The 14,516-nt window shown below is 47.6% G+C and overlaps 1 protein-coding gene across 1 annotated transcript in view; it reads left to right on the top strand.

Annotated features, from left to right (window-relative positions):
• Window positions 1-9,848, top strand: part of Abhd3 (abhydrolase domain containing 3) — a gene marked incomplete at its 5' end in the record, with an annotated part of 38,880 nt that extends 29,032 nt beyond the window's left edge. Inside the window, 5 exon segments of the mRNA XM_013520539.1 lie at window positions 527-639; window positions 3,663-3,836; window positions 4,603-4,651; window positions 4,731-4,896; window positions 9,387-9,848. Coding sequence (XP_013375993.1) covers window positions 527-639; window positions 3,663-3,836; window positions 4,603-4,651; window positions 4,731-4,896; window positions 9,387-9,565 — 681 coding nt within the window.
• Window positions 9,849-14,516: the final 4,668 nt, after the last annotated feature.

Genomic DNA, 14,516 nt, shown 5'->3' with positions numbered 1-14,516 from the left:
CGCCACCATGCCCGGCTCAAGGACACCTTTAATGGGGTGGCTCACAGAAAACTGGAACCTTTGCCAGGCGTGGTGGCGCCCGCCTGTAACCCAAGCACGCAGGAAACTAAGGCAGGAGGTTCGCCTTAAGCTCCAGAGCAGCCCGGATACATAAGTGGATTCAAGGCCAGCCTGGGATACATATGGAGACCTGTCTCAAACGAGCAGCATCTCTACCTTTGCTGCCTGGATTGGACTGTTCGCGGAAGGCGGAGACGGATGAGCGCAGCTGCTGTCTCACTAGAGACATTCCGCATTGCACTCATTGCATCGTCGGCCCCGCACGTGCAGGGCCTTGTGTCGGCGCCAGTGCGAGCGGCAGCCTGCGTCGCGGAAGCTACGAAAATGCTGATTTGTTCCTATTAACTGTATATGCAAGCCAAGGTTATCTTTGTATTCATGTCTTGCTCTTCTTCTTTCACATTTCTGCATCCTACTCATCCTAACCTCACGCTTTCCTCTTTGCGCTGTCCTTGTCTCGCTCCAGACACCGCGGACGTACTGCTGCGCCAACACTGAAGACTTGGAGACGGTGATTCACCACGTGCACAGCCTGTATCCCTCTGCTCCCTTCCTGGCTGCAGGGGTCTCCATGGGAGGGTAAGGTTTTCCCTTTCTGAAATATCTGGGACGCTGGGTTTGGTGACGCACGCCTGTAATCCCAGCACAGGGGAGGCTGAGGAAGGCGGGTCTCTGTGAGTTTGAGGCCATTCAGGGCTACACAGTGAGTTCAAGGCCAGCCTGGATTAAACATAGTGCAACCTGGCTCAACATCAGTCAATCAAAATCAAGCAACCAAAGAGGGACGTGGTTTTATTGGCTGTCTCAGTGGACTCTAAGGAAGTTAGGCATTTTCAAGTAAATGTTTGTTTTTATCATATCCCATCACATATGGTTGAAGGAATGAAGGGATTAATTCAGGTGAGTTTTAATATTTTCCTTGACTGCAGTCTCCCTGGGGAAAAGGTACAGTCCTTTCTCTGGACGTCCAAGGGGGGGGCGTTCTGTAAGCAGGAAAGCCCCGCCCACTGCCCTTTGCCCTTTGCCCCTCTCCATCCCTGACGTTGTCCCCGCCGTGTGCGTGGCTACAGCCGCGTCCTCCTTGGCGCTCTGGAAGCGAGCTTGCAGCGTGAAATTCATCACGCAGCGGAGAAGCCGCAGCCGCTGCCCGGGAGGGCCTGCGCGGCCTGCGGCCCGGCGCCGCGGTGCGGGTGGCGTGGAGCCGGACGGTGGCCTTGCGCGGAGCGAGTGCTTTGGGGGTTGCTCCCTGGATGACACGGGGCGTCGTCTGCTTCTCACCGGCCGAGTGCGTGCTCGGCTGGAGTCCGCGCGCCGTCCGTCCTGTGCGCGCTCTGGCGGCGAGGCCGGCCGGTCGGCCCCGTCCCGCCTTCCGCGCGCCTGCGCCCGCCGGCCGCTCGCCCGGCCCCGCCCCAGCGGAGAACGGCGTTTCTTCTCGGTGCGACGGCTGACGTTCTGTCGTGCCGTGGATCACCCGGGCAGTGCATGCAAATGGCCTCGATGCACAGGGAGCCTGAGGCCGCCGCGGCCCTCCGGAGCGCGGGTCCGCATCAGCGCGGGCGGCGCTGCCCACCTACCGCGCCGGCGGCACACCCCTGCCGTCCTCCGCAGCTGGGCCGCGGCGGGCCTCCCCGAGCGCCCGCTCCTGCGCCGGGACGGGACGGGGCGCAGCCGAGGGCCCCGCGGCTGCCTGCGCGTTCGCTGCCAAACGCGGGCCTGGGGAAGCGGGCACTCCCCCAGGTCGGGCTGGTCCCGGAGCCCCCTGCTCGGCCGAGCACAGGCGTGGAGACGCGAGGCAAATCACCGAGCCCACGCCACTGTACACCCTCGCGGTCGTCCCCGGGGAGCTGTTACAAAAAGTTTCAAATGTACAGAAAATTCCAAATGTGTGTAAGAATATGGGCCGGGCCTGGGGGCAAGTGGCTGTGAGCCCAGCACGTGAGAGGCTGAGTCAGGAAGGTCCCTGAGCATCCAAGGCCAGCCTGGACTGCATCCTAAGACGCTGTCTGAATGAATGAATGAATAGGTAAGAGTGTATCCCAGCAGCTCGTCTCTCAGCTGCCACAGTAATCGACTCACGGATACTCGTTTCATCAGTATACACCCCTGCTGTCCCCTCCAACTCTGATTATCACGAGCTAAATCTCAGATGTCATTTACTCAGACTGCAGCTGGGGCTGAGGACGTAGTGCAGCCCCTGCTTAGCATGTGGGAGGCCTTGGGTTCCATCCCCAGCACCACAAGAGACGAACTACTTCAGATGGGCGGCCTCCGGCCTGCTGGTGAGGTCACAGGCAGTGCCGGTCTCCATGGGCTTAGTCTCTGCCGCCTGCAGACAGGACGGTGAGCGGCGACCTGGAGCTGGGAGGTGACGGGGCCGGCAGGACTTCCTGGTGATACGACCCAAGCAAGAGCAGTAGACACATGAGTATTTCAGTTGGTGTTTCAAATAGAGAAGTCTTTCCCAGCAAGACAGAGAAGACCACAATGCCTTTATCACGTCTGAGCAGAATTAATAGTAATTTCCCTCCCTCCTCCCCGCTTCCCGCTCTCTCTCTTTGCTTTTGAGACAGGGTCTTACTATGTAGTTCAGGCTGGGCAGGCTGGCCTCAAACTGGAGTGGATCCTTCTGCCTCAGCCTCCCAAGTGCTAGGATAACAGGAGCATACCACCATGCCTGGCTAATAGTTTTTTGGTTTTTGGGGGTTTTTTGCTTATTTTGGTTTTCTGAGACAGGTTCTTGATATGTAGCTCGGGCTGACCTTGACCTCACTATGTAATCCAGGCTGGCTACAAACTCGTGACAATCGTCCTGCCTCAGCCTCCCGAGTGCTGGGATTACTATGCCTGGCATAGTAATTTCTACATATTGTTAAATATTCAGTCATTGTTCACACTCCCCAGTTATCTGTTTATTTGATTCTATAGCTTTTTAAAAGTACAAGGACACCCCCTAAATCTTGATTTGCTTCTTAAATCTCTTAATACTTGAGTTTTTCCTTTGTCCCCCCTCTTTGGTGCTTTGTTTTGTTTGATTTTGCAGTTTTTCTCCTGGTGAGAAAATGGGGTCTCTTTTCCTTGGAGGCAAAAAACTTTTGTGGGGAGGAACATCTCGCCGCCCTTTTGCTCCTGAGTAATAATTGAAAATTAACCTCACCTGGCCGTAGCACGTCCTGGCTCTTTCTCCGTTTGCCTTCCCGCTCTGTGATTTGTCCCAGCACCCAGCCGTGTCCAGCGTCAGCCACACAGACCCTAAGGCGCCCCTTTCGGGAGAGGACGCGCTGTCCTTTGAATGGCTTAGTGAGGCGTGGCAGTCTGCACAGCAGCGTCTTCACTGCCAAGAGTCACTTTGAAAAGTAAAATGTCCTTTCTCTAAAATTTTATCACATTCACGCTGACAAGCTGGGTATGGTGGTGCACACCTATAATCCTAGTACCCAGTAGGCTGAGGCAGGAGGATCGCTGACAGTTTGAGGCTAGCCTGAACTATCTAGCGAAAACCCTGTCTCAAATAAACAAAAACCAAGTAAATGAAATAAAGAAAAGAAAAAGAAATGAGACGTCTTGAGACATGTAACAAATAAAGCCCCTTCTCCCCCTTCCAGAATGCTGCTTCTAAATTACCTGGGCAAAACTGGGCCCAAAACCCCTCTGATGGCAGCTGCCACGTTCTCGGTGGGCTGGAACACTTTCGCTTGCTCGGAGTCCCTGGAGAAACCGCTGAACTGGCTGCTGTTCAATTACTACCTGACAACCTGCCTCCAGTCCTCGGTTAATAAGTAAGTCATCTCTGGAAGCTTTGCCACCAACTCTGGCCATTTTTAAACCACAGCATTGCTGCTGTATGGAGATTTCACAAGTCGGATGCATTGACTGACTGAGGAAGCACATATTCTCTGTAGGACGAGTGTGCTCAAAAATTTAAACAATGGAAGCGTAAACTGGCATATAGATCAAAGTTTTTTTTTTCTGTACCCAAAATAGATTGTCTTATATAACTCCCAAAGTGTATGTTCCCACTTTAAAGATCACTAAATAACTCCTAAATTAATCCAGAGGATTGAAGCATAATGTGGAATATACTGGGTAATCTTACGGGCTATTTGCCTAGATTTTCTGCTTCTTCCTCTTGTCAGGACTGAATTCTTGCTCAGGAGGAAATTAAGTGATGTCCATGCTGAATGCGGCTCCTTAAACTCACAAAGCCAAGTGTGCTTTAGAAGCAAGACAGTGCCAGGCCTGGTGGCACATACCTGTAATCCCAGCACTCGGGAAGCTGAGGCAGGAAGATTGCCACAAGTTTGAGGCCAGCCTGGGCTACACAGTGAGTTCAGGACCAACCTGAGCTACGTTGGGAGACCCTGTCTCAAAAAAAGAATCCCTTCAAAAAAACATCAATTTTCTCTTGCTATATCTGACTAAGCAAATCTTTTTAGAGTGCCACGTTTATGCCCTGTGCTAGGTTATTTAGTTATTTATCATGTACTTTAGGTGTGATCAAGGTGAGAATGACCTTATTTTTAGTTTTGAAATTCTTTGTTCCAGGCACCGACATATGTTTGTAAAACAAATTGATATGGACCATGTCATGAAGGTAAGAGAGAAGCTTCGTGTAATGCTTTCATTCTCTCCTTTGATTCCAAGAAGAGATATAATTTCTTTTTGTTTTTCAGGCTAAATCTATCAGAGAGTTTGATAAGCGATTCACTTCGGTCATGTTTGGCTACCGAACAATCGACGATTATTACACGGACGCCAGCCCCAATCGCAGGCTGAACTCGGTCGGAATTCCGGTGTTGTGCCTCAATTCTGTGGACGACGTCTTCTCTCCCAGTCACGGTAAAGTTTATGTGTGTGTGCGTATATATATACATACTCGTGTGTGTGTGTGCTGGGACTCAAACCCAGAGCCTGTGAATGCTAGGCAAGCCCTCTACCACTGAGCGACACCCCCTGCCTTTGCATAGATTTTCACATGTATTCACTTTTAAAGTCGGGCGTGGTGGCGCACACCTATAATCCCAGCACTCAGGAGACTGAGGCAGGAGGATCGTTTCGAGTTCGAGACTAGCCTGGGCTACAAAGTGAGCTCAAGGCCAGCCTGAACTGCAGAGCAAGACCCTGTCTCAAAAAGACAAAAAAAAAAAAACCTTTTAAAATAGTTTTTGTTTTGTTTTACAAAAATGCAATGATGAATTGGTGCAGTAGTGCCTAGCTATAATCCCAGCTACTCAGGAGGGCTAAGTTAGGAGGATCACTAGTTCAAGACTAGTGTGGGCAAGTTAGTATGACTCTGTTTTTTGGTGGTTTTTTGGGGGATAGGGTCTCACTATGTAGCCCAGGCTGACCTTGAACTCACGATGATCCTTCTGCCTCAGCCTCCCAAGTACTGGGATCACAGGCATGTGCCATCATGCCCCGGCCTCAAAAGACCCTGTTTAAAAAAAATAAAAATGAGGCTGAGTGTGGTGGCACACCCCCAGGATCCCAACACTCGGGAGGCTGAGGCAAGAGGAGCTCCATGAGTCTGAGACCAGCCTGTGCTACACAGTGAGTTCAAGGCCAGCCTGAACTACACAGGGAGACCATCTCTCAAAAAAAACAAAACAAAACAAAATTAAAATAAACTGGGGTGGTGTAATCTGAACACTTGGAAGGCTGAGGCAGGAGAATTGATGCGAATGGAGGCCAGCCTGGGCTACATAATGAGTTCAAGGCAAGCTATAGAATGAGACTGTTTAAAAAAAAAGAGAAAGAATAAAAATTTTAAAAAACCTGGAGATAGAGCTCAGTGGTAGAGTTCTTGCCTAGCATGTACAAGGTCCTGTGTTTAATTCCCAACACACACACACACAAAAAGAAAGAAAAGAAAAATGCAAAAATAAGAAATAAAATATCAGTCATTGTATGGCCCGTGCGTCTATAATCGCAGCATTCTGGGAGGCTGAGGCAGGAGGATGGAAAATTCAAGCCCAGCTTGCACAGCTAACCGGCTTAGTGAGACCCTGTGTCAAAATAAAAAAGGACTGGAGATACAGTTTAGTGCAAAGACCCTAAGTTCAACCTCCAGCACTGGAAAAAAAGAAAGAAAGAAAGAAAATGTCAGCTATGTTTTCCACTGTGATTTAAAAAAAAACTTGAGATACTTATTTAATATCTAAATGTCTCAGATTACATCTTTTTTTTTTTTTTTTTGAGAGAAGGTCTCACTATGTAACCCAGGCTGGCCTCAAACTCACAGCGATCCTCCTGCCTCAGCCTCCCAAGTGCTGAGATCACTGATGTGCGCCACCAGGCCCGACTCAGATAACATTTTAGATGTTGCCGGAGCCCTTTATCTAGTTCATCGTGAAACTCAGAATCAGTTATGGCCCTGTATGTAGTTGTTCTCCTTTCCGTAGCCTTGCCCTTACCAGCGCCGGGCTCGGGGCAGATCCTGTTACAGCATTTGCCTGCCCAGAACTCCACTGTCATCCTCACCTGCTCTTGGTAGCTCTGCAGGAGAATCTGGTTTCTCTTCTTTTTCAAACTGAAAGAGAACTTGAGACTTGAGCAGCACAGTGGCTTTAAACACCTCAGCGACGGAAGCAAATCTGGGGCGAAAAGATCATCCGAGAGGGAAGACTGTAAAAAGGAAAATTATTCCAAACAACTTTCCTGCCCTTTTTCATTTGTGTTTGGAGTTGTTTTGGGGGTTATTTTTGCAGTACTGGGAATTGAACCCAGAGCCTTCATGTTGAGCTACATCCCCAGCCTGTTTTATGTTTTATTTTTGAGGTAGGGTCTTGCTAAATCACTAAGATGCCCAGGGTGGCCCCAAATTTGAGGGAATCCTCCTGTCTCAGCTTCCCAGAGTGTTAGGATGATAGACACATGACCATGCCTGGCTTTGTTTTGGTTTTTTGAGACAGGGTCTCTCTGTATAATACAGGCTGGCCTTGAACTCACTCTGTAGCTCTGGCTGGTTTCTTTTTTTTTTTTTTTTTTTTGCAGGATAGCTTCAAACTTCAAGCACTCTTCCTGCCTTAGCCTCCCAGACACTGGTATTACAGGTGTGTGCCACCAGCCCTACTTCATTTCATTTTTTTGGAACTGGGGATTGAAGCCAGGGCCTCTTACCAGCGAAGCAAGCACTGTCCCCTTAAGCTAGAACCCCAGCCCCATTCTCTTATTTTCAAGAATATGAAATTTGGTAGCAAAGATGTCTCAGTGTGCTCCTCTAGTGAAGCAGAATGGTCAGAAGTGATCGTGTGATTCAAGGATTCGTAGAGTTGGCCTCTGCTTTCATTTTAGTGAAACTGCACGGAACATCTATGGAATGTTTTCCCCTTACTTTCTTCCCCTTAAGTACTGCTTGCCTTGTTTTTTATTTTTTGCAGTGCTAGGGAACATACCTGGAGACCCCACACACACTAGGCAAGCGCTCTGCCACTGAGCTAGGCCGGGCCCTCCCACAGACACTGTGAGAAACTTGGTTACCACATTTTCTATCAGCAATAATCACTGAGCCCAGCGTGGTGGCGCACACCTGTAACTCCAGCACTCGGGAGGCTGAGGCAGGAGAATCACCAAGAGTTCAAGGCCAGACTGAACTATATAACAAGACTGTGTTTCAGAAAAACCAACCAAAAAACAAACAGAACAAAACAAACCACTCTGGCCGGGGTGCAGCTCGATGGGTGAGTGCTTTCTAAGCACACACGAGGCCCTGGGTTCCATCCCTAGGACTGAAGAACAAATGATTCCGGCTACAAACATAATGTGTACGTACTTTTAAAATGTCAGGAAGTCTCCAAAAGATAACACCTTTTCAAATCACCATCATTTCTCCGCGAGACCGTACGCAATCCTGGGCGACCTTAGGACGTAGTAACGGGTGACTGCGCAGGGATGGCTCAGCATGGGCGCTTTGGACCACGGAGGTCTCGTCTTCTCCGCCCGTTGTCCTGTTCCGCCGGCCGCCCTGCCAAGAAAAGCTCCCGCCTTTCGCCTGACCCAGGAGGGGGAGCTTGAACTCAGTATTTCCTGTTCTCTCCCAAGCCCTCGAAACGGCCCGGGCACTGGGCAATAGTGCTCGATTGTCTTCCGTCTGCGGGAACAGGCGGCCGTGCGGCCTCCCGCGGGGACCGGGACTGTTGGGCTAGAAGGGCGAGGCCGGGGCAGCACCCCAAACGCGCAAGACATGCTGAACTGGAAGCATGAGAGGAAAATAAGTAAGACACCTCAGTGTGTATTCTTTTAAGTTTATGCTCAGTCAGCTTTGTAGACCATGTGAAAAGACTGTCTCTCGAGTATAGATGGAAATTCAGAAAAAGGAAAGGAAAATAATCGAAGTCAGATGTGGCGGCTGGAGCCCGTGATGCCAGCTGAGGCAGGAGGATGGCTGCGAGCTGGAGGACTGCCTGGTGGTATAGTGAGACCCTGTCTCAAAAAACCCAGCAAAACAAAACAAAACAAAACAAAAAACAAAGAGGAAGAGAAGAAGAGCAAGAAAAAACTAATTTCCCATGATATGTATGTTTCAGTACCCAAAGATAAAGATTTGGAAAACGTATTCCTTCTTTTCCACGCAGTATGTTTTTTTCCATTTATAATTATGAACTTACAACTCTCACAAAGGTGCTAAAATTCTTTTTTGTTTCCCAAATTCTTGGGAAAGAACAGGAAATAATGAGTTTAAGCTCCCCCTCCTGGGTCAGGCGAAAGGTCTCACTATGCAGTTCAGGCTGGCCTTCAACTCACTGTGTAGCCCAGGCTGGCCTTGAACTCACAGCAATCCTCCTGCCTCAGGCTCCCGAGTGCTGGGATTATAGGCGTGCGCCACCACACCCAGCACATTTCTAATTCTCAAAATAACATTCAGCCTATACTTTTGTATTGTGATTAAATTTTGGGTTGATTCTACTCAAAATGATGGCTTAGTACATACTGTAAATATGACCTATTATAAGAATATAGATGATTGATGTAAATTAGACTCATTCCATTTAGCCATACTCACTATAAGGATTCATTTGGTGGGGTTTTGGTTTGTATTGATTAGAAATGATAAAAGTAGAGGCAGGCATGGAGGTGCACACCTGTAATCCCAGCACTGGGAGGCTGAGGCAGGTGGCTCTCAAATTTAGAACCAGGCTGGGCTACACAGTAAGTTCAAGGCCAGCCTAAACTACGTAGTGATATCTTGTCTCAAAAGAAAAAAAAAAAATTTTTTTTTTTCAAAAGAAAAAATTAAAAAAGGAAATGATAAAGTTATACACCTTTCCTAATAAAAGATAATGATGGCTCTCCCCTCTCTCTCTCCTCTCCTCCTCCTCCTCTCTCCGCAGCTATCCCAGTAGAGACTGCTAAGCAGAACCCTAATGTCGCCTTGGTCCTTACTTCTCACGGAGGCCACATTGGCTTTCTGGAGGGGATCTGGCCCAGGCAGAGCACGTACATGGACCGCGTCTTCAAGCAGTTCGTGCAGGCCATGGTGGAGCATGGGCACGAGCTGCCGCGCACGTAGCCCCGGTCCCTCCGGCCACGGCCACGGCAGCCACGGCAGCCAGCGCAGCCACGGCAGCCACGGCCGCCACAGGAGGCAGCCACGGGAGGCAGCCACGGGAGGCAGCCGGGGAGAGGACCAGCACGGGCGTGGTGACGCCTCCTTAGGGAACAAAACAACTTCGTAGCAAGACATCCAGCATAGTTTAGATTGTTCTCTACGTAGATTTTATTTTTCCTATGCCTTACCAAGTATGACCTTAATAAAGTAGTCTTCCCGTCTGTGGAATTGCACTTAACCAAAACTACGGAGTAAACAGAGTTTAATGCCTCAGGGTTTTACTTTAGGCTGGTATTTTTTTAGATGACTCATTTTAGGTGACTTACGAGCAGCACTTGACTAAGGGTTGAGAGACCGGAGTTGTTTGAATGCAAGTGGTCCGGGGGCACGGGCCGCAGGGTGTTTCTAATGAGGACAACATGAAACGAGAGAAAGTTCAATGCGCTCCATCTTTGATGTATTCCAGCTTCAAAAGGAAAGTGCAGCAATGTGAGACTGACTTCTACACGTGCTCTTTCACCCTGGTCATGTTAAATTAGGGCTGATTTGTGTTTTGTAACGATTATGGTTTACAGGCTTATTTTTAAAATAGTATATGTGCGCACATATATATCATTATATTGAAATAAATTCTATCATTTTAAGTTGTTTCCTTGTGAGTTTTTAATCTATGAAAAGAATCCAAAAAGTAATCCCTGGGAAGTAATTTATGATTATTTCATGCACACACTAGTAAGAATTTGGTTTGGGGGTTTCTTTGTGTGTTAGTTTGGTTGGTATTTGACGCTCGTTACACAGTTCAGGTTGAACTTGACCTGACTGTGTGGCTCATGCTGGGTTTGAACTTGCACCAGTCCTCCTGCCTCAGCCTCCCAAGTGCTGGGATTACAGGCGTGCGCCACCACGCCTTGCTCACTAGTAAGAAGTATTAAAACTGTCTTGTTTACAGTTTCCAGAATATTGGCCCCATGTCATTTATATCAGTTGAGAATACCTTCAGTGCCCGGCATGTGGCGTACGCCTGTAATCCCAGCACTCAAGAGGCTGAGGCAGGAGGATTGTGGCATCTTCAAGGCCAGCCTGAGCTACATGGTGAGACCCTGTCTCAGACAAACAAACCAACAAAAGCTACAGGACTCCCCATAGTTCCTAAAGGAATAATTTTATCACCACTGTGTGTGTAGCTCAAGGGTAGAATTCACAAGGCCCTTGGTTTGATCCTCAGCACCACACACACACACACACACACACACACACACACACACACACACAATATGTAGATAGGGATAGAAAGATATTAAGAGGTCAGAAGAAGTCAAGCATGGTGGCACACACTTGTAATTCCAGGGCATAGGTGGCTGAGGCAGGAGGATCACCTGGAATTCCACGCCAGCCTGGGCTACACTGAGTTCAAGGGTACCCTGGACTACACAGTGAGATCCTGTCTCAAAAAAAAAATGAAGTAAAGATAGCATGAGTAGTTTCCCGGTAGGCAGAACAGAGCAGGGCTGGCCCAGGGTTTTACTGAAGTCATCAACAACCCACGCTGTGTTTGCCTGCTGCCCAAGGTGGCAAGGTGAGGTGAATGGTGATCTAGACACACAGTAGCTGCTGCAGCTCCAGCCATCCCAGTTTGTGTCTAAAGAAGGAAAGAATGGGGCCAAACACACCTGCCTTCCCTTACCAGATAGAACAGGCTTTCCCAGAGGGTTGCACTTGTATCCGTAGAACAGTGTCTCACATCCCTCTTGATGTGCTTGCTGCAGCCTTGCATGTGCCACGTCCTCAGAGTGAGTGGGGGCTGGGTATGCAGTGTGTGCTTTTTAGAGCTGTGGCCAAGGGATCAGGGTCTGACTGAGGCTGTGGGGCTCCTCGCCAACAGGGCCATCCTTCATGTCATCCAACATATTTTTCTGCCTTCTTTCACTTCTTTAACCTGTGAATCAAGTGCATGGATCAGGCAGGCATGGCGGCTCACCCTGTAGTCCCAGCACTTGGGAGGCTGAGGCAGGAAGATTGCTGTGAGTTTGAAGCCAAGGCCAGCCTGAACTACATAGTGAGACCCTGACTCAAAAAGGAAAAAAAAGAAAAGATAAATAAATAAAACAAATAAATAAAGTGTATATTGATGCTTGGCTGGCCTGAATCGTATTTTAAAATTTCTTTGTTGAGATACAATTTACATATTGAGACCGACACTCTGTCCAGAAATAAAACAGGCACATTTTGCAACTTGGCTCTCAGGATAGCAAACTAGGACTGCGGCGCTGGCAGGAACACTGCAGGAAGGAGGGCGGAAGATGGCCGCTGGGGACGATCACACCACACTGAGCCGGAAGAGAACCTTGCACAGAGAAAATACACAGTGACAACATTCATCATAGGGAATTCGTACCCATGTATGATATATCCTTTTTTTATACTGGGAGTCGAACTCAGGACCCTGCATGGGCAAGGTCCTGTGCCGCTGAGCTATATCCTGGCCCTGTACATGATATATCTCGCTTTTTCTATTTTTCCCATTCCCCTCCCCTCCCCTCCCCTCAACCCCTCCACCCCTATTCACCTCCTTACTTTATTTTTTGTTTGGTTTTTTTTTTGGTACCAGGAGTCAAACTCAGGACCTTGCGCTTGCCAGGCAGGCACTTATGCTGCTGAGCTATATCCCCGGCCCCATCACCTCCTTACTTATAAACCCTTTGTTTCCATTTTTTTCCTTCTGTTCTCCTTTTATTTCTTTTCCCTTCCTTCCTTTCTCCTTTACCCTCTCCTAATTCCTCTCCCCATTTGAACATTTTCTTCTTGTTTCACAATATCTATTACATATTTTGGTCCTTATTTACACTTTTGTTTTCTCACACCCAGAGAAACAGTGCAGTATTTAAACATGTGCCCCATTGATTTCACTTAAGAGTATGGTCTCAAGGTCCATACAAATGTCTCAAGTTTATCCTTCTTTATGGCAGAATAGTACTCCGGTGTATAAAAAACCCCACATCTTTATCCATTCATCCACTGATACAGCCCCTTTCTATCTGCTTCTGCCAGCAGATTGGAAGGACAAGTCTCTATTCTTCACTTTATCTCCCATGGCCAACAGTGCCTGGCTCATACAGGGTTCTTAGGAAATATTTGTCATTAATAGTATTGCTTTCAATATTTAATACTTAAATGCTTGGAAACCAAGAGTGGTGGTGAACAGCTGTAAACCCAGCACTAGGGTGGCTGAGGCAGGAGGATGGCCAGGAACTCAAGGCCTGCAGGGGCTACACAGTGAGAACCTGTCTAAAAAAAAAAGAGTATTTAACCCTTGAGCCCTCTGGTAGAATCTTAAGTAGAACTTAGAGACAAATCAGGAGTGGGAGAGGAGGCCTTCATCAGCCTCCCTCTAACAGACTGTTTGGGAAGGCAGCGTGATTCCCCCGAGCCCTCAGAGTTAAAATGTGAATTTAACAGTCTCACAGTTGCTCTGAACCTGACAGAGCTCTGGTCACACGGTGAGCACCTGCCTTCTCAGCTCTTAAATTGGAGTCCAGGAGGAGCAGTCTGCAAGGTCGGGTGACACCCAGCAACCCAGAGCTGCTATTTTAGCTCCGGTTTTCACTTAAACGCAATATTTTGGGTCCCGACCTTTTCTGAGAGTGAACCAGGATGCAGAGAGAAACGAACGCCCCTCCTGCAGGACGATAATATTGGCATCAACAGGTACCCAGGGCAGTAAAGCCTGCAGCACGGAATTGCTCTTATTGTTTTGTGTTTAAGTTGTATGTCTAAGCACAGAAATAGATATTTTTATATCCTTGGGCCTTGTGCTGATAAAGAACAATATTTTCTTTTGTTATGTGCATTGGGGAGATATGAAATACTCACCTGGTGTTGATTCTCTGTGATAGTTCCTGTGTGACTCAGGTTTGGTTCATGAAGTCTTTGCCTACAGCTAAGTCTTCAAGATTTCTGCCTATTCTATGTCCTATCTATCGTCCAGCAGATTTAGTGTTTCTGTTTTAATGTTTAGATCTCTGATCTATTTTGATTTTAGTTTAGGGCATGGTGAAAGACAAGGGTCTAGTTTTAGTCTTCAGCAGGTGGAAAGCTGGCTTTCTGGCACCAGTTATTAAAGAGGCGATCTTTCTTCCAGTGAAGGTGTTTGGCTCTTTCGTCAAAGATAAGGTGGCTGAGTGTGTTTGGAGCTCTTTCTGCATCTTCTGATTATTCTGTTGATCCTCAGGTGTGTTTCTTTGCCAGTACCGTGCTGCCTTTTTTTCCTCATCAATAGTATCTATTCATGTGAACAGCTTAACAAAAATAGTAGCGTTCAATTTGCTTAGCACATATTCATTGACAGCTGTTTTTTAATAGCATGCTGTTACATATTTTAAGTGACTTGAGTTCCATGCAAATGAAACTCCTTTAAGAACATAAAGTATCTGGAAAATTAATGAACAGGAAGAGCTTTTTATATATTGGAATTCTAACAACCTTTGCTTATTAAAACTCTGATTTTGTTTTACATCTAGTCTTTTGCTGTTGTATAATCATTGCTATTCATATCAAAAAGTGCCTAAGGTGATCAAGAGCACCCGTGTAGGGCTGGGAATATAGCTCAGCGGCACAAGCGCCTGCTTGGCAAGTGGTCCTGAGTTCAATTACCAGTACTTTGTGCAAAGAAAGCACCCATGTAATCTTGGGGTCCAATACTACCATGCTGTTTTTATCACAGTAGCTTTGCATATAATTTCAAATCCAGGATTGTGATGCCCCCAGCCTTGCCTTTGTCACCCAGTATTATTTTTGCTATTCTAGGTCTCTTCTGATACCAAATGAATTTTAGGAATGTTTTCTTTAATTGTGTGAGATATGCTGTTGGAATTTTGATCAGGATTGCATTAAATCAGTATAGCACTTTTCACTA

Source organism: Chinchilla lanigera, unplaced genomic scaffold (genome assembly GCF_000276665.1).
Source record: "Chinchilla lanigera isolate Chin_1 unplaced genomic scaffold, ChiLan1.0 scaffold00001, whole genome shotgun sequence".
In the NCBI taxonomy this organism is placed as follows: domain Eukaryota; kingdom Metazoa; phylum Chordata; class Mammalia; order Rodentia; family Chinchillidae; genus Chinchilla; species Chinchilla lanigera.
The sequence above is the reverse complement of the archived record's forward strand: the minus strand, read 5'-3'. Positions and strand labels throughout refer to the sequence as shown.